The sequence below is a fragment of the Hippoglossus hippoglossus genome, chromosome 3 (assembly GCF_009819705.1).
Source record: "Hippoglossus hippoglossus isolate fHipHip1 chromosome 3, fHipHip1.pri, whole genome shotgun sequence".
In the NCBI taxonomy this organism is placed as follows: domain Eukaryota; kingdom Metazoa; phylum Chordata; class Actinopteri; order Pleuronectiformes; family Pleuronectidae; genus Hippoglossus; species Hippoglossus hippoglossus.
In genome coordinates this window covers 27,898,417-27,923,888 of record NC_047153.1, presented here as the reverse complement: position 1 = coordinate 27,923,888, position 25,472 = coordinate 27,898,417, and the positions used below count along the sequence as shown (strand labels likewise).

General features: G+C 42.0%; 2 protein-coding genes across 5 annotated transcripts in view; one reads left to right on the top strand and one right to left on the bottom strand.

Moving 5' to 3' along the window:
- dpy19l3 (dpy-19 like C-mannosyltransferase 3) overlaps window positions 1-14,494 on the top strand; it is a 51,337-nt gene extending 36,843 nt beyond the window's left edge. For all 4 annotated transcript variants that reach the window (XM_034571002.1, XM_034570993.1, XM_034570983.1 and 1 more), the window contains 3 exons: window positions 2,214-2,346; window positions 8,029-8,187; window positions 10,129-14,494. In XM_034571002.1, coding sequence (XP_034426893.1) covers window positions 2,214-2,346; window positions 8,029-8,187; window positions 10,129-10,332 — 496 coding nt within the window. In that variant the 3' untranslated portion in view covers window positions 10,333-14,494. The remainder of the gene's footprint in view (window positions 1-2,213; window positions 2,347-8,028; window positions 8,188-10,128) is intronic.
- The window catches only part of si:ch211-186j3.6 (neural-cadherin), a 292,082-nt gene continuing 280,345 nt past the window's right edge, over window positions 13,736-25,472 (bottom strand). The window contains exons 36-37 of the mRNA XM_034570740.1: window positions 19,582-19,736; window positions 13,736-17,902 (exon numbers count right to left, since the gene is read on the bottom strand). Coding sequence (XP_034426631.1) covers window positions 17,297-17,902; window positions 19,582-19,736 — 761 coding nt within the window. The 3' untranslated portion in view covers window positions 13,736-17,296. The remainder of the gene's footprint in view (window positions 17,903-19,581; window positions 19,737-25,472) is intronic.

Here is a 25,472-nt window from a genome sequence, read left to right as displayed (position 1 = left end):
TGCTGTGTGTGTACTAGCTACTTGATGACTTCGTCTCGCTGCCATTTGGTGGTTGGCAGGAATATTAGATGAGGGTGAAGAGACAGGTGAAAAAGAGCCAATGTAAATTAGAGAAATGTGCCACGGTTGGGTCAAAACACCTATTACATGACGGCGTCATTTTATCCATTCTTAATATAGAAAGGCAGGTTAGAGCAACTTAATGTTATTCATAACAACTGTGCTTTTCCTGCTCAAAAGCATAATAATTTCAATAGGGGTGCCGTTGTTGCACTGTATTATAATATTAATATTCATATTTCGGACTTGAGGCACACTGCATGTATCTATTTTTCTTTTTCCTCTTCCTCTATTGTTTTGTCTTCTTAATGGAGCTCTCTGAAGTTGAGCAACAGGTCATAATGAACATTTGCAAATGCATTTGTGCAACCTATAAAGAATTACTACGATTAAATGTCTAATGTTTATAATGTCAACAGGGTGCATTCTAGTACCCTCTGACATTTACATATGAGAATATAAATGTGAAATTAAATCTATATTAACTTGGAGGGAATAAAAGATTTCTGCAACAAGAGAATAAATTCACATACTGACAGAAGGAAATGGAAATGACCCACTTCTACTGTAGGTAAGGAGGCCAGGACATCAACCCACGCGTTACCAAAGAGAACGTATGAAAACGCGCAGTGATAACCCCAGGAGATGCACAGCAAGCTTAGCAAATGTCTTTATTTTAAACACATAAGGTTTGTGGAATAATCATTACTGTACAGTATAACTCACTCACACACTGTAAACCCAGCACATGTAAAACAGCCTATGTCCAACACTGCAGTGTAACTGGACTATAACCTCTGCATTTATTACCATGTTTACATCTGGAATTGAAACTTGGGGAGATACGTGTCTGCTGATGTCTGTGGGCTGAAGAATTCAGTCATTGGATAGAAAGGATTTTACACTAAATATTAAGTTTGATGATTCTGATTGACTTCAACCCCTACACTTGAGTTTTCTGATGACATGATGCCTGTAAGTCTCTTCCCCCTTTTCTCTACCGACTGTTGCATATTAATCAGCATTAAGGGGCAGTTTGTAAAAATACCTCCACCAACTGCATGGGGCAGGCATTGCACCGACAGGCAGTGGCTGTGGCTCAGGGAGAAAGGGGGTGGTCTGCCATTCAGAAGGACAGCGGTTTGATCCCAGTCTCACCATTCCATGTGCAGAAGTGTCCTTGCAAGATACTGAACCCCAAATTGCACATAGATGCACTGTATGAATGTGTGTGAGAATGGAAAAAAACTGTACTGTAAAGCACTTTAAAAAATTTGATCTAAATGTAGACCATCGACCATTTGAGTAAAAACCACAGTCATACACTCTGTATTTAGTAAGTGTTTGATTATGCTGTGTCCAAACCCTATGTCAACATCACATGATCTCTTGAGGTGGTCCAGTATTGTTATTAATCCTAGAAATGCTTCAGCAGCTGTGTGTGGACATGATTTAAGATTGAAAATGACCTCAAGGTTAACATTACAGGTAGAAATGTATGGTGTGTGTGTGGGCGTGTGTCCGTACGAGTTTTCATTATAGAGGCCAGTTAAGGTCAGGTTTGGTTTACAAGCAACACACAGATTTACATAAACACACACTCACACACCAAGTTCTCCCATAATTTGTTAACATGCCAGTACCTCACTAAGCTCGTCCTTGTGCCTGCAGACTTTTCTTTACCTCATGTAACACAGCTGCACACCATTTACAATCTTTTTGTGATTTCAATTGACTGTGCAAAGAGTGGTTTTGTGTTAGTTCTTGATGTAGCCTCTGTCCTCGAAGCTACGTCTCTGAAAGAAAACTTCTAAATGCCATCAATATGTCCCAGTTGTTGCAGCAAATCCAGAAAGCAAAAGCATATGGACTGACTAGCAAAGAAAAGAAAAGCAAAATTCAATCAAACTTTTTTTGATGGCTGAATGCACCTGCGTACTTTTCAAAGTTCATCTCCTTCAATCTGCAGAACATTTCTACAGAAGAAGGATTTTTTTAAATTCTCCTCTATCCTCTTGTTTTGAACTCGTTCACAAAGATGTAAAACATACTGTAGAGCGCTAAAAGCTTTGGTCATGACAAACATTATCCTTATATGTATAGCAGTGAATAATGTGTCATTCACACTCCCTTCTTTCTCTGTTTGTCCACAGCACAAAGACCCCTAAGGGGGCTGTATTTGCAGGGAGCATGCAGCTGCTGGCTGGCGTCAAACTGTGCACAGGCAGAGTTCTCACCAACCACCCCCATTATGAAGATAAAGACCTGCGGGAGAGGACCAGACAGGTAAGGCAGGCTGCACTACACTGAAGAACGTGCACGAGGGTGTGGAAAGTACCAGAGGGGCTGCAAGATAACGTTACCTCAGTAAATGCAAAAGTATAAATTTGACGTCAACATAAGGTAATTACATTGTCAGCCACACAAAGGAGTCGTGCGGGTTTGAAAACCAATTAGTAGCTCGTATTAGCTTTAAGATAGTTAATAATGATGAGTTTAACATTTGAGTGTTCAAAGCGTTGTGAGAGCTGACAGCTCTAACGCGGGGGTGTAGGAGTCATAGCTGTGTGTTCAGACGGAACCCGAGGCGAACACTAGAGGAGGCGGGGATATGCTTTGCTTTCTCTCTTATCAGTGTTTCACACCGAACATACGATAAGATATCATATGATGTAGAGCACCCTTTAGAGTTTGAAATTCAATTTAAGACCTCACTAGACCTCCTCCCTGAAGAGCAGTTGTTAAGATGAGGAACTTTAATCAGGCACAGCAGGTCTGTCCACCTCAACATTATGCATTTTTATGTTATTAACAGAAACATCTCCGCAACAACAAGAAATATTCAAAATGATGCAAGGAAAAACTAAATATTGTAGCGTCCCTGCTTTAGAGATGAAACCAGACTTCCTCTCCTTATTTGCAGCTCATTCGAGAACGTAACTCAGGTTACTGTCGGCCGTTACCAACGGCAGAAGAACATGTAACACTCTCCTTTTCTATCGCTCCGAAACTCATACACATGTAACACTCGTCTTCTCCCACACTCTACCTCCTCCTTCACCCCTGACCCGACAACAACCCTGTCTCCCAGCCAATGAGAGCCCGCCATCTCACACAACCCCACAGCCATTGGTCTAGAACTGTCACGTGCCCCACCCTGACCTGTTCACTGACACCTGGACATTTCAGAACTTCATTAACAAACATTGTAACTCTAAGTCATTAACAACAAACACATAGCAGTCAACCAGAACATGAACTACCAGTCCGTTACAATATATACACACAGTTGCTTCAGTAACTATTCAAACCCCTTCAGATTGGCACAAGACCTAATGCTGTATGGTTTTCGTCGGGGGGCCTAGGGGCCTAGTGGGTTTACCTAGCATTGAAACAGCATTACTCTTCGATCTTTATGCCCTGTGTTCAGTTTTTGATCAGTTTAGATTTCCTCTGCTTGGTTTGCAGCACTAAGCTGTGTTCTTCACCTGCTGATTCTGGAAACTGTAATGGGTATGATATTTATATCCAAGGTTATTTTAGTTTTTTTTCCTGGCCTTTACAGAAATCAAAATATAACTACCTGCTCCAATGTAATCTGTGGCTAAATTAATTCAAGTAGATGAAAAATATATGTAAGCAGGCCTGTCTAACTACTATAAAAGCATTTCCCACAGAATTCATTCAATCTGTCAGTAGTTGATATCACCAACGTCGCCCTCATGGCACACCATTCCTGGAATGGCGTTTCCATACTTCTCTGGTAATCTTTTGTCCTCTAGCATCCAGTGGACAAGTCCCCCAACTGTGGGACAGCTCTGACAGCCAAAGTTGCCAGGGCTTCCACTTTTTCTTATTTTGCCTCTCCTTTCTGGTGCTGTCTCTGCATTCATGGTGTCAGTGAAGCTACAAATGTTCGCCCGAGTTGAAACATTTTCAGCTGAGGTGGATGTGCTCTCTCTCCATGTAAAAAGTGCCAAGAGCAAATTTACTTGTTTGTCTCTGTTTCTGTATTTCTGTCGACTTATTACAGCTATGCTGCTTCTAAATATAACTTTATGCTGTAAAATACAATAGAACAGCAGTATTCATTGACACCTAAGGTGTATGTCATCAGATGTCTGTTATTCATATCAACAAGAACAGGGAGTGTAGTAAAACAAGCTGATTATTTATCTACATGTATATAATTCACAATTTGTATCAAGGTCAAAAACAACTAAATGAATAACTAAATAAAGAGAGAAATCTGTATTGTGCAGCTGCAGCTAAAGCCAAATTGCCTCAGCCTTCCATCTCCCTCAGTTCTGTGCTAATGTCTTGCGTGAGAGCCAGGGAATTGTCTTTAGATGGGGCCAGTGACCTGCAGTGATTGTGTGAATGAATATGGGATCAGAAGATGTAGTGAGTACGAGATGCATCCATTAAGTCAGACTGAATAGTAATGTAAGGAAGATTGAACCTAAAAATGCTGTGTCCATGCAAAGGGGAGATGAATGGTGGCGCTGGCACTTGAGTGCATCTTAGCCCAAAATGCTCTAGTAGAGATTATTGTTTTGTTTGGGATTGATGTGAATACAAAAGGTGTCAGTAATGGAGGAAACCACTTGTCAAAGTATGTATTTTTTATTTATTTTATTTAACCAGATGAGTCCCATTGAGATTATGTGATCTCTTTTATGAGGAAGCACTGGTAGAGAAAGCTCCAAGCAACATACAGCAAACATTTAAAAATGCATAAAATAAAGATAAAAGATCAAATAAAAAGCACAATAACAACTTACTCCTGGAAAAAGCCAGGCAGAATTAGTTACAAATCCCAATAGAGTCTGCCTTCAAACCTTTCACTACATTTTTAAAAGCCCTAATTGGGATCAGCTCATCTCGCGTTGAATCAGTCTGCAAATGGTTCTAGGCTTTAAGGGCAGAGAACATAAAAGCATGTTTGCCAAGTTCTTTGCAAACCCTAGGGACAGCCAGTAAAAGGCTGCCATTTAAGTGGAAACAAAAAATATTGGTTTTAAACAAGATAGACAGGTAAAAGCCTGAAGTGTACTCTGAAATGTAGGATACAATTATGAGTTATAGCAAGTACTGGGAAGAGGCATCCATATACAGCAACTTACCATAGTCAAGCAAAGGGAGGAAAGTAGCATCAACCAGTTGTTTTTCTTAGCAAAATGGGGAAAGCAGGATTTATTACTTCAACAATTAACTAATTCAGTCTGCCTTCCTTGCATGTTATTAATGTAAATGTCTTCCCACAAAAGAAAACTATTCATTGTTGTTGCTTATAACAGTTTATAACAACCATGACTCTACCAAACCCATATATACCAATACACAATTCATTGAGCAAGCTTTGCACCATAGCAGTAAATCACTGCTGATTTTTAACTTTTACAAACACTTTAAAATTCCAATAGCTTATTCAAAAAAAACAATACTGATTAGACACTCTTTCAGGATAAGGTGATAAACAGCATCCAGTGCTTTGGAAGGGTTGAATAAAAAGGCCTCAAGTTTTTTTGTCTTTCATCCAGTCACTCAATTATATCGTTAACCACACAGGATGTTATCAGCAATGTCTCCACTTTATTCTTTTTATTTGAACAATTAACTGTATGGGCTTAAAATATCTGTGTGTTGATTTAATTAAACAACTGACAAAGAATGCACAAACTTGTTCAGGCTCAAACATTCTGTAAAACAACCACATACAACCAATTAAAGCCATAGTCAGCCTAAGTCAATTAGCTTTTTTTTCTGCTTCTACATCTTGTATGTGTGTGTGTGTGTGTGTGTGTGTGTGTGTGTGTGTGTGTGTGTGTGTGTGTCTACTTTACAATGAGCAGGATGTAATGGGTGGGTCATTTCTTGGGCGGCTGAACCCATGTTTTGTAGTCAGCCATGCTGAGCCACTGGCGAGGCCAGAGCTTAGTTTGGAGCTCATTAATGATCCACAACACTTTTGCTGACCCTTTAGACTGTGTGTGTGTGTGTGTGTGTGTGTGTGTGTGTGTGTGTGTGTGTGTGTGTGTGTGTGTGTGTGTGTGTGTGTGACTTCAAATGTGGATATTATCATTAGTAATTACACTTTTTTTTTTGCTTTTATGAATTACTTTGCATACACACATCACAATGAGAGATACAGGTGATTTCTTTTTTTTTTTATTCAGATAGCGTGTGTAACATCATGTAGCAGAAATACACCCTTCTTCTATAACACTGCAAGGTTCCAAAAACAGAAAAGGTTGAGTGTCCCAAAAAATGTAAGACCTTGGTGTATTCTGGTGGTTTTAAAGATATGGTTGGTGTTTTTCTACATATTTTGTAAACAAATCCCATCAAATGACCTTAGCTCCAAATTAATTTGTTCCTACTGAAGGTATAAATCTGTAAAAATTTGTCACAAATGAATAGTTTCGTTGAAAAGGCCATACAATTTATTAATACATCTAGCCACGGTAGTTTGTAGCAAATGTTACCCAAACAGGTTCAAATAGTCAATTTGTTGAGGACTCTTTTCATAATATCAACTCATTCAATTAATTGTTGGTTTGGGTCTTTTCAGGAGATGACAATAAGTATAGTATAAAACCAGACTTATTTAAAAGTTGGAACACGGAATGTAAAAGCCTGTTGTGGAGCACAGCAGTTCATCATTTTGAAAAGAGTTTTTGTATCCTTTATTTAAGTTTTCAGACCAAAACAACACCAACAAAAGGACAGCCCTTGAGCTACCCACTGAGGAAATTAAATTGCAGTTTGTAATTGTATGAGCCATTCATGTGTATTGGTCATTTGTGCAAGCCACTGCTTCACAGAAATCTGCAAGGTACACTTATAATTAATATGATAAATATTTGTTCTTATTCTAAGTGCTCATAAGTAAATTTTACACTGCATCTAAAAATATTTGTTCACAAACATCATAATGATAATAACAATAATAATAATAATTCGTATAGCACTTATCTAAACAAGGTTACACAAGTGCTTCACACAAAGAAATCCATGGCAAAATGAGGAATGAATTATAATAAAAGATATTCAGTTCAGTAAAATGTTAAGAGTTAAATCATAACATAAAAAGGTCAAGACCTTAAATTTATAGAGAGACCCAACATTGCCCACAGTGAGCGAGCACCTGTGGGGAGAGAAAACTCCCTCATTAACTGGAAGAAACCTCTGGCAGAACCCGGCTCAGCGTGGGCGGCCATCTGCCTCGACCGGTTGGGCTGCGCAGAAGAAAATGGGGAAGAGAGGAGAGGGGGCTGCTATGAAAGCCATGTGGCCCGCTCAGTAGATCAGACGTCATTACCTCTATGCCTTTTTTAAATGTAGTGTACATGCCATTTATTATATTTTGGGAATATCTGAGGTCACTATGTTGTGCATAAATGACAGAATTCAGACATTCGAATAAATAGGTAAATATACTGCAGTGCCCTTCGTAGTCACAACTAATGTCTTTGTTTGGTGTAAAAACCTGTTCCTTTAATAATCCACTTCTCACTTCTGTTTATAGACTCAGTTTTGTCTCGGTTAAACATCTGTTATTCAGTATTTATGGTTTGTATAAATTGTCCATTTACAACTGAAAGTTGTGAGAAATGGGTCAGATTTATTTTATTTTATTTCTTGCAGATAAAAGATAAAACAATAACTGATCTCAGAAAACTGAGTGCTGCTATCTTTATCACCTTTGCTTTTGTTCTCCCTCTGATTTTGTTTCACTTTCACTGGATTTGTTTTCATACAGATTTTCTTCTCAGTAAACATGTCATAATTAAATCTAAACTAACTTTCATCAAATCTGTAATTCAGAGAGTAAATGTGCCGAGACTATTTCTCCCTCCAAAAACATTGGTGTTAAATTATAAAGCCAGATGATCATTAGGTGGAAAAATCAATCGCAAATCTACATAAACAAATCAATTTGTATTGTTGTGTGTGCATGAGCAGGTATATCAGGTGTACGCTCGTCAGTCCCCGGAGGACGTCCATGAGATCCTGAGGGCTGTCGGAGCCGACTACGTGGTGCTGGAAAACAGCATCTGTTACGAGCGGAGGCACAGGCGAGGCTGCAGACTGCGGGACCTGCTCGACCTGGCCAACGGACATGTGGGTGGCATTTATTTAAAGTGACTCATCATGATTGTGTGTGTGTCTGTGTGTGTGGCCGCATGTTCCTTCCCCTCTGCCGACTTCTGTGACTGGGCGAAAGCTCTCAGCCTCCACAGAGATCAATAGTCTCACTTCTCATCTGCATGTCACTGACTCTCACCCTCTCGCTGTCGCTCTCTCTTTCGTTCCTCTCAGCCTCCCCACCCCAGCTCCCACTGTCTCTACTTATTTTGATGTTGGATGCCGCACTCTGGCTATTTGGATTACTAGAGGCGAGACAAGCTTCAATCTGGCTGTCTGGCTCAGTGTGGTGCAAGACACATGAAACACGTAGCTGATGTGTGTTTGTGATGGCGTAAATGTCACACAGCACACAACATCTGACATCTAGACAGCTTTATTGAAGGAATACATCTATCTGTCTGTTCTCTCTCTCTCATTGGTTTGGTTCTTTTTTTCTTTTTTGTGTTCTTAGTCCTTGTCTTTCTGTCTTTGTGATTGTCTTTTTCTGCCTTCTTATTTTTTTGTTTAATCCAGAGCCCTCATCTATTTACTACATGTTATTGAGCAACGTGTACAAGAAAGTTCAGGTTTTCAACCTGTGGCTCTTGCATGTTCCCAGTCTTAGAGTCTTAGGTTCCTATCAACTCTAAGTGAATGTTTGATGCCTTTTTGAAGGGTATTATTTACTTAGGCCCTGATCTACTAAAGGTTTGCGCGTGTGAAACATGTGCAAACTAGATTTCACCCACAAAAAAAACATGCAAGCTGATCTACTAACGGTGCGCACTGAGGATTGCGTGCAGAATAACACGCGCTGTCCATTTAGTACGCTTGCCTTAATGAATAGGCATTATCGGGCGTTTCTACACGTGTGCACAGTAGGGGAGGAGTAGATGCAAATACTTTAATTTAGCACACGCATTGTGATTTACAAAGCCTGAAAATAATTGCGCCTGAGCGCTCGTGCCATAGAGAACACAGCTCTCGCTTCCTGGGCTATATTGGTCAGAGGCATCTCTTCCACCGGCCCCCCCCACCTGTTTTTGCCGAGGTGTTATTATGAGCTATTTTTTCTTTTGTTCTTCTTCTTATGTCCTGCCATCTTCTCTTAATTTCATCGGTTTTTGCTTTACCCACAGCATTTACTTTCTCGCAGATACTCTCCCATATCGCATTTCTTTGAGTTATATTCATATTTCTTTGCTGTAGCTCAACAACATGTTTGTTTGCCTCTTCCACTAACGCCTCCAATTCCATGGCATTCAATTTTGTAGGTTAATTAAAAGTTTGTATATGTGACCATCACTAGACCATCAAGGACAAAACAAAAATTGTTCCTATAATACTGCTGATCTTATTCAATGTTTAGTTGTTTGTTTGGATACTGCCAAAAATAATTACTGTTTTGATAAACCTAAAAAAAAATTCTAGGGTTTATTGCTAGTGTTGTCTGACTCATCTTTTGTGTGTGTAGTTGAAGTTTATGAAGTTGCAGTACGGGAGCCGAATTTATTTTATTTTGTTAAGACAGTTTTTTAGACTAATAGGTCTTGCTTTATTTACACCTGATGTCCAGACTACTGTGGTGTTGTCAAGCACCTAAACTAGACTTAAGTCTGGAGGTGCAGGCTGTGCAGTTTAATTCTTAGTATGGTCGGAGATGATTCCTTGTAAAGAGCTAAAAAGCTTATCTGCAGGAAGCTCTATCTTGTTTTACACAAGTGTGGACGTAGCCTTAATGCTTTGTCTGCTAGATCCACCTGACAGGAGCACAGAGTGAAACGCTTTAACTGTTGATCACCTTGTTACTGGTATTTATTTACATTTATTCACCTTAAAATATGTTGAGAATTTATTGATTAACTCATAGCCCGTTACAAATATACATCAGTGGTAACATTCTGCCTTTCTTGCTGCTGTTCTCTGTACCATCAGATCATGGATGGACCTGGAGAGAATGACCCAGACCTTGTCCCCGCCTCCCACCCTCGGTTTTGCGAGGCCATCAAGACGGACCCAGCAGATTACACCACTCTGTTCACCAGAACATTCCAGAACAAAACCTTCCACGTGTACCGGGTCAAGAAGAAACGCAAGAAAAGTGCCAAGACTTTGTCAGAGCCCAGTGCGACTCAATAGAAGGAGCAGGGCTGTAAGAACCCCCCCCGTCAGAGGCCAGAGAGGAGAGAGACGGAGGAGAAGAGGAGATAAAAGCACTGAATCCTCGCTGTTTTTCTGTCTCCTCTCTGCACAGTGCCCAGCTGTGATCATGCCCATTATTTTTTAACACACGGCTCTGTGAACTGTGGTGATGGAGCGGTGAGCCAGTTCAAGCTTGGGGCTGCATTGTTTTAGTTAGTGGAGTGTGGGAGCATCTGTAGAGAGTCCTGCTTTGGGTTGTTTCTGCCTCCACCCGTCCACCTGCTCTCCTCCCAGCTCTCACCGGTACAGATAAAAAGAGACAGAAACAATTGGCAACAGGCAGAGTCTGGAGCAACTAACCACTAATGATTTAGTGTCATATGAAGTCATTATTGCCATTTCCACACAGGGCATCATGAAAGTAGGATGAAAGTCATTGCTCCTGTACTCCTGAGTTATTAGAATAATTGGTTTGGGGTTCAAAAGCACGTTTATTTTTTTAGGTTAACTATAAATATTTGACAATGAAATACTCAACACATACTGATGAAGAGAGCATTTTTCATGAAGTATATTACATACAGTGTTTTCTGTTGAGATCTTCTTTACCAGTTGAAATATGAGGAGAAAATCGAAGAATTGCCAAAAGATTTTGTTGATCTCAACAAATATGTTCAACGAGTTTGAGCTAGATCCCCGATGGAGCTCACTATAGGAACCCAACCGTCTTTAACAGTTTTTCTGTTATGAAAGTTCAAGTTAGAGCCACTGCAGTGGTGGAAATTCACACTGCCAGTTAGTGAAATTGCTGTATTTGCAAAGTGTGGATCCAAACTGAAGCAATGGGCTCTTTCTTCTTATCCCAACATTAGACAATAAAACTAAGGAAGCACTGTAGTGACCTTAGAGATAATCTGATTGTTAAGGCCTGGTCACACCAGAAAGTGATGTAAAAATATTTTGTTCTAAAATCTTGTTACTTTCTCGAAGGGCTTCTTTGTGAGCTAGCATAGCTTAATGAGCTAACGTCTAACCAATTAGCTAGCTAAGACTTGCACTAGTCAGTCACAATACCCTGAGTCTTTTCTCTGGACTGACAATTAGTCCCAGATATTACAATTCATTCAATAAAGAGTTTTATTCAAGACAGAACAAGCAAACTGCCTATGTAGCTTGGTGGCTAATAGGACAATACAATAGTTACCACGTTTCTAGTATTACTAATGCTTGTTGAGCAGTTTTTCTTGACAGAGGAGACCATTTTGGACTCTGCGGCTCTGCCATCCCACAAAATGCAGTAAAGATGGTGAAAGAGCCACTGTGATGAATTTATTATATTCTAAATGTTCCTGGTTTGTCACTATGATTTCATCCACAGCATGTTTAGGACTGATCATTTGTGTTCATTTAAAAGTGCAAATGTTACTCTTGACATTGGATGTAACAATATCATCCCAACTCAAGGTCCACTTACTAGAGCGGCTTTCACACATGCACTGAGAACCAGATAATCTCCTGAAGTCATTCGAAGGGGCAACGCAAATGTCCGCGCCAGTTGCTCTTTTTACTCCAGCCCCGGAGTACAAACTATGGGAAATGTCCAGATGAGCCCATGTGAGAACACAGCAGGAGATTCTCCAGAGGATTCACAGTGAGCGAGCGGGCCTGTTGAAGTTTCTAACACACCGCATGATGTGAAACCCAAAAAAACAAACAAAAAGAATACAAACGTCTCCGGGAGAAAAAGTGGAGCCATAGATGTAGAAGACACCGACAAAGATGTCACCTTGAAAAGACTTTGAGATTCGAGTCGAATGTGCTGTAAACAAAAACACACGATCTCCACAGCAGAATTAAGATGCATTCCCCTCATCTCAACACCTAAACCTGTGTTGTGAACGTGCCTGAGCGGAGAATGTCCTGCTGCGTTGTTCATGTGTGAACATTTCCTGGCGTTGAACCTGACTGTGTACTGTGTTGTCAAACTACTATCTCCGTCACAGATCAGACACAACGAAATGCTTATTCCAGTATCTTCCCGAATTTGGGTTAATTTTTAAAAGGAAGAGCACATTGCGTGAGCACATTTGACTCCGCAGTGATAGATGTTCTCAATTCCCCCGAAAAACAAGACAGAAATAATTTTTGTTAGTTTCGATTCTGGCCTGGGTGGAAACAGGTTCCCTCGCTGCCTAAATGTGTTTCTGCTGTAAAAACCGAGGTCAAAGCTGGTACCAAGTGATAGTTGTGACAGTGTTGTTGTTGTGATTGCTGTCATGTGTTTTTTTCCCCGTTTCTTTCTCCTGTAGGCTCTGTGATTCTCATCAGCAGCAGCCACAACCTTTTCCCTCTCTGTTCTCTCTCTGTCTCGCACACACGCAGCCACAATCACACATGAATAATGTAAGTGGCGAGGAAATTGCAGCAGGCTAACAACGACGCTGATTCTCCGCCGCAATCCAAAATAGTTTGTAAGGGAGAGGGCCAACACTTGCATATCAAACTGAGGCTTTGTGGTTGGAGAGGAAATAGAGGGAGGAGAGGGGAGGACAGGGAAAAGGCTCATGTTTAAACAGCAGCAGACGAGGGATGAGAGGCACATCAGAACATGGATTCGTAATGATCTCAACCTCTCCCTGGTTTTGTTTTTCTTCTCTCAAATGAAAGGGAGCGGAGGGGAGGTGATTGAGCGGCTGGTACTATGTCGATAATTATTGATCGGCCACTTGATGTCGCCTGCTACAATGGGCCGTTATGTGGGAATGACACACACACACACTTGTACACTTGTTAATAAGGACCTGTGTCTTTGATAATCCACACCTTCGCAGATGCACGAACACTCCTGCCGAGTTGTTGTGGGGCTTTTCGTAACGTGTTGTTAGCCGCGCAGCCACATCGTAATGCATACCAATCAGATCAGTGCGAAACGGCGGCGCTTGCCCCCCCCTCGCCTTCATATTGGATGTTAAATTTAGAAGATGTCTGATTGCTTTATTTGAACGAAGTGATTCCATTATGTTTGCCTAATAAGAGTGTACTAATGTAATTTTTTTTCACCATTGTTAATTTCCATACATATTGGGATTAGTAGTTCATTCGGAGACGTGCTGTCTGACTATGGTTTCCGTAATGAAAGTGAGATGAAGAAAGCCATTAAGTTGTGTGCACATAGAATTCAGCTCAACACCACACTGAGCCTCGTTGGAAAGAACGAGTACATGTTGCTGAAACAAATGCAGCCACTTGAATTCTGGCTTTTTGTCTCAGAAATTAATCATTTTAGAGAAAGAAGGCGAGAGTAGGTTGTTTCTGTTATCACAGGTCAGAGTTGGTTTTGCACATGTGTGACCTAAACAGTATTTGGTTGGTGGTTTTAATGTGTTTGTATTATTGCAGTTTATTATCACAAGCAGAAGGAAGAACTGAGACTGATCGATTTCTCATTTGCCAAACATGTCATTCATCTCATTACCTGGTTATATATATACTGCTGACTGGCTCAGATTTAAATGTTGATGAAAGTAAAAAAGAGGATTTATATTTCTGACCAACTGCATGTGCCATCCTTAGACAAGTTGTTTACTCGGAGCATCGATACAGAGGCTTCTCGCTGAGTCTGTGCCATTTAAAAACATTGCAACTATTTGTGAATGTGACATTTCCACAGGGAGTGTAAGGGTTTTCATAGCGTGTGTGTTGACAGACCACTTTATCCTGCGCTCACACTGTTACTCCAGAAGTGACAGACAGGAAACGGTTGCACCTTGTGACCCTGAACATTATCATCTTGAGCACAGGCACTGATACAGGTACGGTCTGAGTGGAAACAGATGACGTCTGGGTTTAAATAAAAAATATGATATCGTATGTTTGTGAGTGCCTTTGGCTATTTCCTCTATTTTGATCTGCTTTTTTTTTTTTTACTTCACTTAACTCATGTTGTTCAGCTGGGTTTTCTACTGGAGGACATTTTTCATATCAGACATCAAACACACTAGTGAATGTTTACAACCCAAACAAAACTGTTTTCGTGCCAAGCAAAGTACTGGTGGAAGTGATATGTAAGATAACCTGAGTTTTTCAATGCCAGTGGTAGTTATTAGACACATCTATGTTCAATGGCAGTATGACCAATAAAAGTATTTCTTTTTCAGTATGTTTGGTCAGAACCTTCATTTTCTCCCTTCCTTTACAGATGCAGTCATGATGCAGCACAGTCACTGGTGCAAATAAAAGAATTTATTGAGGAAAGGAAATGATCAAAGCAAATACAAAACACTTACATAACTGTCCAAAGCTCATCACCATCATGATGATAAGAAAGATATGTCCGGTTAGATTCTTTTCATTTTGTCTTAGAAGCTGCACATTTTAAACTTATGGTGCTTTTCTCGGCAAACAGCGATAATTGTAACTGATCCATCTCTGTATTTACAAATGAGGTAAAAACATTAACTATGTTCACAACAGGTCTGCACCCAGAACACGACATTTAGGAAGCTGCTTTATGGTACAAATGAATGGAGATGGGAATTGAGCTGCTGCTCTGCACAGCTGCAGAGAGGAGAAAGTGAGGCATGAAGCATCTTCATCCCCCACCACTCTGTGTGGCTCAGCCTCACACTACAGGAGAATAGAAAACATCCCTGCCTAGGAAATGCATACTCTCTATTAAAAAGAAAAGAAGCCTGTGTCTCACTATCAGGTGTCATCCCACAGTGTGCTGCACCCTCGCCTGACAGCCAAGTCTCTTATTTCCAAAATCCACATTGTTGCCGTGGCTTTCCAGAAAATAGCACGTTTCTGGAAAGCCACAATCTGGGAATCAACTCTGTGGACTTTTTTTTTTTTTTTTTTTTTTTTTAAGTACCCGCAATCCCTTTGGGTTTTTTTCCCAAGTGTGACAGCAAGCCATCAGCTCCTATTAGGCTTAGTGGCCTGACGTGTTTTCACACATTCCTACCCTTTGAATGCTCTCTGCCAACAGGCTCGGCTCTGCCAATGTGAAGACGAATGAAACAAAAAGAGCACGATGAAGGTGCTGCTGCTGCTTCCAGCGGAACAGACCACCTGAAATGCCAGGAGAAGCCAGGTTAGCTTTTTTTTATTTTATTTTTTTTGGTGATGCTTGCTTGAAGAAAGGGGGATGAGGGGGTGGGTTGTTGTTGGGGGTGAGGACTCGTGTATTTATGCCATTTGCTGTGCAACAAACCGTTCCTGCAGAAAACCATTTCTCCCAGCATCTGTCCCCTCTCTACAGCTCCCTGCGGAGCCACTGAGCTCCATGGTGCACCAGTGGCACATTTCACCACAGAGCCAGGCACTTGTTAAGATGATTCCTCCCTCGCTCATTCACTCTCTGATTCAACCCTCTACCCTGTAATCATCTCTCTTATCAAAGGTGAAAAGAACAGGTCCTTCCCCCCCCCCCCCCCCCGCTTTATTATTGTTCTTTGCCTCTTTCTTTTTTTGTCCTTTTTCTTAATGTTTCCACAACAGCAGGAAGTCCCTTCTTTGTGAAGTGGAGAGGGGTGAAAAATAAGATCCATCACCCTGATGTGACGAGGAGGGTAGACCGGAGGAACGCTTGCCACAGTGCTCACAGCTCGGATTGTAATTGCAGTGTTATTTCTCTGCAATTTTCTCAGTCCAATTCCCCACAATCACGATTATGACACACTTTCAGCCGAGTGAAAGTGAATATGAATTTAGCAAGGGACAATGCATAAGAGTGTGTTCGAAATGCGAATGGCACAGGTATCACAGGTCAGAACTATATATGTATAATCATTCCACATTAAATCATCCTCTTCCTACCATTTGTAATTATTGAGTAGACACCTTGGAAAGCCATTTGTCGTTTGTTTGTATTCTACCGAGCAACCGTCTGTGAAGATAAAACCCCATTTGGTCTGCCTGATGAAGAGTGTGCATGGAGCAGCGCAACAGAGCAAGCGTTTCCTCCCTCCTGCGGCCCGCACGTCCAGTCCCATTTCTTTGTAACAAAGCTGTTTGAATTTTGGTGCACCCTCCCCTGGGTGAGGAGGAACGAGCAGCGGAGGAGCGGGAACGAGAAAAGGAAATCAAATGAACACGAGGGTGCAGTAGTAAGTAGAAAGCTTGATGTCTTACAACCCACGGAGCTTTGAAACTTGAAACACCCAACCAATACAGAATTACTCAACTCAGCGAAAGACACATTACCAAAAAAAAAAAAAATACGAAAATCACCCAGTGACGGCTGAAGCACTTTTTCTCTTACAAACATTGATAGAAGCTGTGTACAGCCAGGCAGTGAGAACACCATGTGTCCACTATATAGTGAAAATCCAAACTGTATCATAAGGGCTACTCAGAAGGATCCCACTCATTTTCACTGCTTCATCATGTAACGGTGCAGTGTGGAATATACTGTCCTCTCTTTATTTACAAAGATTCAATTCAGCAACAAGGTGCTAAAAATACATTTTATGTAAAACTCGGCCAAAATGTTTTTAGAGTCACATTTTAGTCCAGAGCAGCTCACAATGTTAGAGTTAGAAAACAGAGGAAATTGGGTTTTTTAATCGATTTTTTCCCGACAGTGAATCTAAGCTCCATCATGGTGAGTATTCGTGGTGGAGGGTTGTGTTCTGAAGCCTTTAACCTGACTGGCAGGTTTGATAAAGTCTGCTCCTACAAAATTGTTGTCCGAGGTGGAGGGAGCACAGAGCGACAGGCTGTTTTCAGAGGGACACTTTCATCTGTCCGTTAAGCCACCGCGTTGATTGACAGGCCTCATCATCCAGTAAATACAACACCTTCCATATAAGTTGTCAGCGAGTGCTGGGAGTCTCTCTCTGTCACTCAGCCTCTCGCTGATTTTCCGCCTCGGTCACCGCTAAGTGCCAGCTAATTGATTGTTTCAGGCGGGCCGGTTTTCAAGGTCCTATCAGTTGGGGTCTGTGTACGCCCAAACTCAGAGGTCGCTGGCCTCCGCGCGCTCATACAAGGCCCGCAGCTTCTCAAAGCGAGGCCCCCACTCCCCGAGTGTCTCCTCTCTTCTCGCCTCCCCTCCTCCATCCCCGCCACTGCCCCCATCCAGCCCCGCCGAGCTGAAGGAGCTTAGGGACCCGGCGGGCGAGCCCCCTCCCTCAGTGGAGAAGACCTGCAGGGAGTCGAAAGGCCCAGTGTCTGGATGCTGGTCGGCATCACGGATGATCTCGCACAGGTAGCGTGCCAGGTCCTGGCTGGAGAAGGACAGGGAGCGACGCGCCAGCTGGGAGGGCCGGGCCTGGCCCTGGGCCGGGAGCCTGGCAGGGGGGACATCCCTGCGGATGCTGGTGGTGGTGGTGGCGGTGGAGGAGGTGGAGGCTGCTGAGGGGGGCAGGGTGGTGGAGCTGGCTGTCCGACTGTGGGAGTCCAGCGGCTGCGTGGAGGGCGGGGCAGGGGGCGCCTGGTGTAGCATGTGGTGGTGGTGGTGGGGAGGAGGAGGGTGGTGCAGGGCTCTGGAGCGGCAGTACTGGACGGACTGGGCCGGGCTCGGCTGGAGGGACTTCTGCAGCTCTGCCATGTCATAGGCATTCTGGACACTCAAATAAACACACAGACAGTCACATACACACATGCAAAAAGCAGAGAAAGAGTCCCAGTTAGCACAGAGGCTGTGAAGGAGAGAAAGGAGAGAAAGACTGAATGTTTTGGGTAGAAAGGCAGTAAAAAAATGAAATGTGGCAGTGAGAGAGAAGAAACGAAAAGAGAGGTGAAAAACAATCAGCTCTCCCCATTTCCTTCACTGTGAACGTTTCAGCTGTTTAAGTTTCAAATCTATCTCCATTTACTGTCTCACAGAATTATCATACATCTGAGTAGACTGTGTGTGTGTGTGTGTGTGTGTGTGTGTGTGTGTGTGTGTGTGTGTGTGTGTGTGTGTGTGTGTGTGTGTGAGGCAGAGGAGATAAAACATATGAGTGGAGGGGATTAAGACATCCATCCCTCTTACACTGGTGAATCGGGGTATACTAGTAGACGCCTTTAAGCCCAATTCCTGCTCCTGCGTCAAAGCTACATGCACGTAACCTACAAACGTAACCGATGCACGGGGCCGAGCATTCATAGTTGCCTGAAGGTGTGTGTGTGAGTCGCGCTGCAATTACACCGCTGAGACACTAGTGGTGGTACAGTTTCTATGCTGGTGTTGAGTGTCTTCCGGTTTCTGGTCCGCTTATTTACAACTTCTCTGGTGTCTCTGTTTAATTCAGAGCAATGGCGAGTGTTACTCAGCGGATCATGTCGGAGTTGCAGCTGATAGATGTTGAAGAGCAATTAGTTTTTCTTAAAGAACTGCAACGAAGAAAAGAAGGACGTCGTCTGGCTTTGTTCCTTCAACTCAATACAAAAGCGGCAGCGACGCTACCAAGTGGACCCATCACAGCACTTGATATCTACATCGCCTCAGGAATTGGGCTTAACACTCACACCCACTGTATTCAGTCTCTTGAGCGCTAATGTGATTGCACCAAAACTGTAACCAAGGCAGCAGAGATGAAAAGGAAGAAAAAAAAAACTGAAAAACAGGGGGATGTGGGAGGAGGAGGAAGAGGAAGAGACGATACACACAGAGGAGGTGTGGGTCGCTTTGTAAAACTGATTATGTGATGAGTGGAAAGTGCTGTTTTTATTCCTCAAGAGAGCTTTCAAACAGGACCCTTGAGAATTAACTACAGCATCTGCTCTGCTATAGGGGATCTGTGTGTGTGTGTGTGTGTGTGTGTGTGTGTGTGTGTGTGTGTGTGTGTGTGTTTGCTTTGTATGTTTGACTGCAGGTGATTTAAAGTACGGGGAACAAGACCTTGAGGGCTTTTGGATACCAGGTGTGATAACAACCTGTGTGTGACGGTATTTTTTCCCAATTTTGGCTATGTGTGTTTGTTTTTCGATCAAAGCCTCAATATTATACAAGCGCTTGAGGACTGTTGAGTACTTGTGGATTACAGTGGCTGTTTGATTTTGCGTGGGCCTAATTAAAACGCTAGGGTGTGCACACACACACACACACACACACACACACACACACACACACACACACACACACACAGTGAATCCACTGCATGCACTGCTATGTAAGTATTTCCAAAATAATCAAAACCGATAGAAGCCTTACGAATTGTGTCGTTGAAAAATAATTCACCTTCATGCAAGTGCAAGTATAAAAGCATTTTAATAGTGAGTACACGTGTGTGAGTGTACGTGTGGGGGTTGTACCTGATCTTCCTCCCCGCCTCCCTCCTCGTCATAGTTGAGGACATTCTCTCGGATGTCCTCCCACCCGTCGTGGTGCGCTGAGACGTGGTAAACACCCTCCTTCAGCCCTTTGTAGCTCCTCCAGCGGGTGTAGAGGAAAATGCCCAGCAGCAGCACTGTGGTTGAGACAGACAGTAGTGGAGGTTTAATCAGTGCGGGCATTAGCAGTACATATTAAATTAAATTCAATTAAAAGATCCTTCAGCCAATTAAGGCATGGCCACAGAGAGAGTTATTATTTAATGGAGTAAGCCTTGAGCATCATTTGCAGACAAAAAGTGAGGTCAAATGTGGTAATTTGTCTGGGTTTCATCTGATAATGATGCTTGGAGTCTTTCCAACAAAAGGTTTTAATCTATTGGGGGCGGGGGACAGCTGCACTTTATACTTCCCCTCAAAACATTGTTATATACCAACAACCCCTCATTCTTCTGCCCACTGTGTCTAGTGACACCACAGCGGAGCAAAGTTGTTGAGGTTCGTCAAAGCAATTGGCCAAATGATGCTAACAGACTGTTAGCTTCAGAGCACACCTGATTTAATGGGATGATACCGTGAAAATCACGCATATCAAGGGCAAAATGACGGATGTAATCCTGCTTAACATTAGTATCATTACAGGAATGTTTCGGACTGAAAGCAATTGATTCATTGGAGATACAGTATATATATATCAGTCTAATATTCACCTAACTGAAATTATAATTCTGATTCACAGCCTCAGTCCTTCGCACCATTATCTGGTATTTATAACACTGTGATTACATGACAGACCTTGTAGGCAGCAAAGAACCTTTAGACAATAGCCACTGCAGTCACTGGGACAGTGTTTGGTTCTAAATTCAATAAGCTTCAAAGATGCTGCCCAGGTCAGTGGAAGCACCGTCAATTAATGGCCTGACCTTTCATGAGAGCTACTTACGCTCCCATTAGCTTTAAAATCAGAATTATTCTCATGATACATTACTCTAACATTGCAAGAGGTATGGATGCTAATTAAAAATGCGTGCAAGAGAGAAAACAAGTGGAGAAGCTTATACAAAGTGATAGCTTTTGATTTGTGGGTTTATTGCAGACAGTGAGCAGCAGATACAGATACAGGCTTCATCCCACTGGCATGTTTTTCCCACTCAAGCATTGCTGTGACCTTTTCACATGAACAATAAATCCTGTGTCCTGTCTCCCGTCTCCTGTTGCCTTAGTCAACACTTCACAATTCACTAGCCTTTAATAACCTGCTTTATACACACACACACGCACACGCACGCACACACGCACACACACACACACACACACACACACACACACACACACACACACACATACACACATATATAACCCTGTGCCATTATTTGGCCACTGCTTTACAAAAAGTCGCAAAAGGACAAATCTAGAGACTCTTTGGATAAACTTTCGCTACTTTAAGTTGAATCACCAGCTCGGCCCTGAGAGCGAGAGGCACACTTCTCTTTGCATCTACTCTGTTCAGTGGAAGAGAGGCAGAGCAGAGGTTTGTTACCCAGACGGAGGATGAGTGTTGTGTGAGACATGAAAGCTGCTTTCAAGCATATTGTAACCCTGAACTTTTCAAGACACTACCCGGAGGAGCTGTGTGTGTGAACGCAAATGTAGGAATCAGTCAAACTCATAGTCTGTGTAGTCCTATATAAAGATGGATGACAGTACTGGCCAGAGCCAAAACTTTTTGATCGCCACCTGGTGGCTGGCAGCCTCCTCCATGTTAGTAGATGGGATATGGGCCAAATGAAAAAGTCAAAGTACTCGTCAGATCCATTTTTTGACAGATGGTTTTGGTTATTTTAGGCTGGTCTTAGCACACTGATGTATATTCAAGTGCTCTCGCTCCAAATGCACAAGATGGTGACGTGCATATTCAATATTTTATCTCCATTTAGTAGATAGTGGGAGGATGTGGAGACACGTCATCTATCTTTATATACAGTGTATGGTTGAATCAGACAATAAATCGACTTAAACCTGTTCTCCCTGGTACAAGGTCTGCGGTTTGTCCGACTGAGCAGATGTGAGAATGGAGTTGGTCAGTGTGCAGAGAATTCACTGCGTATTTCCATAAGATGAGAACACATCTCATAATGACAATCTCTGGACTGTGCTGCATGTGAAAGGGCAACTTTCGACATTGTCTGGGGTTCATTTGTCAAAATGGCTAAAATAAGAGAAGAAGCTGTGTCCCTTCTAGCTTCCCCTCAAAACAGCAGTGAACCCAGTGCAGCTCGTCTTCACGTTCTTCACGCCTTTTTTTTAGCGATGCAGAGCAGCAGCTTGAAACTGACTAGGAAGTGCCTGCTGGTTAACCTCTAGTTTAAATGGGCCATGTCATTATTTCATACATCAGTAAAACATGTAAATGAGAACATCTGTGTAGGGAATCCAGCTGTAGTAAGACACTGTATATGTGAGCACAGAGAGAAGAGAGAAGCAAACATAAAGGGCTGGCTGACACTATAGTACACCATGGATATGCTGATCAGAGTTTCAAAACAGTTTTCACTACATCTTAATTAGACTCTTCGACCATATACATGGTCCTGACTTAGTCTCTTTTCCCCTTTAATTCAAAGCCTTTTTCTCAAATAAATGTTCAGTTCTTCTTTCCAACTGCTAAAGGAGCAACTTGTAGAAGATAAAATGTCGAGATCATATTTAATCATTTTCACGTGTGTCACTTATTAATCCTGACTGAATTATTTTCGGAGTCATTCCCCATCTTCAAATCTGTTTTTGCACAGACCGCACAAAGAGCTGCCTTTAATCACATTTGAGAACAGCAGCAATCAAGTACCGCAAACGATTTTAACTGGCAGCACTATAAATACGCCGGCTGCTCAAATCCTATTAATCTGATGTAAGACTTCACCATAAAAAGAAAGTCTGTGATCTTAAACAATTCCATGACATCTTTTAAACACGCACTGCTCCCGTCTCCCCCTCTCCATCCACCTCTGCTTTTCTTTTAAATCCACACATCCTGCTCCTACATCACAACTAACAGCCAGCAGCCAATCCATCATGTAAGCACACCAACAGACGACACTCAAACTCCCTGTGAATTGATAACACTCCATTAAACAGCCCACCCTCTGACAACTCTGAGAGTAAACTCACTCAGCCAGAAACCAGCTGCACACTGCAAGAGGGAAAATCAATATTCATTTACTGTCAACATGTCGTCCTTACCACAACTCCTGTGTCAGACAGATTTATAAGATGAAATTGTTTCAAGAGATTCACCGTTTCATTCTAAGAGTGGCATTATGGCTTTAAATGACAGCCATCAAGAGAAGACATAATATTAGGAAATAAAAAAACCTGAGGGACAGTCTTTTGGCAGGAGACACATGTAGCTGACTGCCGCAGAGAGAGTTTGATGTTAGAGAGGCAGTGAATTGGCAAAAACAAGGTCACTGGTTCAGTTTCCTGCCCCGACTGCAGTGGTCCTCATTTACTGCGAGGTGGCCCAAGCTACCCAAACACAGAGGCAGTGTTGAGAGGCAGCTGGTCGCAGCAGCCTGGAGTTTTCCTGAGCCATGTTGAATACGAGGCTTCAGGCTGGGTCGTATTGAACCATAAAAATAAGTTCCGTCTCTGTGCTGACAGAACGAGATAATGAACAGAATGTACTATTATTTAATTCACTGTACACGCTCCCTCCACAGAATCTACATAAATCAGAGTCTTAGCACATCCATATTTCCATAAACAACTCACACTAAAACGGTTACGACAAAATAACAAGTGCATTTAAAAACACAAGTCACAAGTCCAGATGGAGATGTTGTGCCTGTTTTTTTACCATCAGAGGTGCCATAGAGCATTTTTTTTAAAGATGTGTTTATTGCTATTTTACTGAGGGACAGACACAAATGTAGTTATTCTCCAGTAAAGGCAAGAAAAGCAGAAGATGGCTGGCCAGCAAACATTAATGTAAATGACGCAGCTAGTATATTTGGAGAAGAAGTGAAAAGCAAAATAAAAAATAAAAATAATGTTCTGTTACATTGGACTCATTCTCACGATGTTACGTCGATATTATTCTCCTCAGTACAAATTAATTAACTATAATCAACTGATAGAAATGATGGCTATCAAGATAAGACCCAGGTGTAATATACCAATATTTTCATTTGACTAGTGTAACAGATCAAGTATTTTAAGTAACCAGGTGAGTAAGCTTGCAGTCTACTAGCTACTAGCTAGCTGCCTATGCTATCAACTGGAAAAAAATGTATTAATGTTTTTTTTATATATTTACATTATATATATATCTGTTCAAATATCTTTACCAGATTGACCTCATTATATGTTTTGTGTTCTAAAACATCTTTTTACTCCCCAATAAGCACACGTGGGATGGCTGCAGCTCAGGAGGTAGGGTGGGTCACCTACTAACCAAAAGTTTGGCAGTTGGATCCCAGTCTCCCCCGATCCGTGTGCCGAAGGGCCCTTAGGCAAGACACTGAACCCTGAATTACCCCTGTTGGCTGTGAAGTGACACAGGAAATGCTTCACATATGGATGCACAGTATGAATGTGTGTGTGTGAATGAATGGCATTTTGAGTGCAACATAAATACAGACCATATTTCATTTGCATATAAGTTGCAGCGATGGAATGGCTTTATCATTAAAAAGTGGAAGGAAGATTCTCACTTAAGCTCAGTGCAAGGCCGACTGTGAACACCTCTCTCTAACGGCTTCTGCACAACTAGACTGTAAGTAATCATAATGATGTATTGAGTCTCAAAGTTCAGATCCATACTTTTATTGGTGTGATCTTAATCATCAGGCTGAAGTGTTTTATTTTCATTTCCCTCTGTGAAGCATGTTTCTAAAGTCCTGTAAAACAGGTTCTGGTATGTATGCCCTGTGTATACTGTAGTGCACGTGCATTTGCAAACAAACAACACACTTCACATTGACCCTATTAAAAATGTCTTTTTTTTCACCCAAGTGAGAAAAACACACAGCAAAAGAGCCGGGATGTGATGTGAACAGAGGTGCACACAGAAATCGGATCTGGAGCTGGCTGTGAGGGAGGCTGTACTGCATAGATCAATACCTTCTATATCCTCCTCTATGCATTAGGGCTTATGCCTTTATGAGTGGAAAAACCCCTATAGATAGATCGAAGCAGAGAAACTGCAAATACAACAGGTGTGTCGCTGCTTGTGGAGGTTTTGTCTCAATGTGTTTACATTTGCTTCCATCTGCCCTGTGTGTGCGTGCGTGTGCGTGCCTGTGTGTGTGTGTGTGTGTGTGTGTGTGTTTGAAGAAGTGGCGAGTGCGAGCTCCATGGGGAAGTGAGCAAGGAAGCTGGAGGTCAGGGCATACAAGATGAATCTGCTCTGTTCAAAGGCTCTCTCTAGAGGGCAAACAGAGAAATTGAGAATTTTATTGGTATTTCTGACGGTGTGTACGTGTATCTGTGTGTGTGTGTGTGTGTGAGAGATTGAAGAGTGAGCCTGAAAAGAGAGATTATGTGTTTATTTGTTTACAATGCCTCCAAGGTCCTATGGTCTCTTTGACCATCACTCCTCCTTTTGTTTAACTTTCTCACTTTCTCTCTCTGCTTAACTTGTTCTCCTTCCTTCTACTAACACCCCCTTCTCCTCCGTCTAACCACCTGTAACTATTTTCTTCTTCTACTTACTTCTACTTTAACCATTCTTTAAAGTTACTTTCCACTGATGTCACTGGCCCTTAGGAAAAAAACAATACATTTGATCAAACCTCTTTTCCTGAGCAGCCTCTTGACTTATGTGCACGACTTCGGACTTTGCACATACTCCTCAAATTCTCACCAAAACCAAA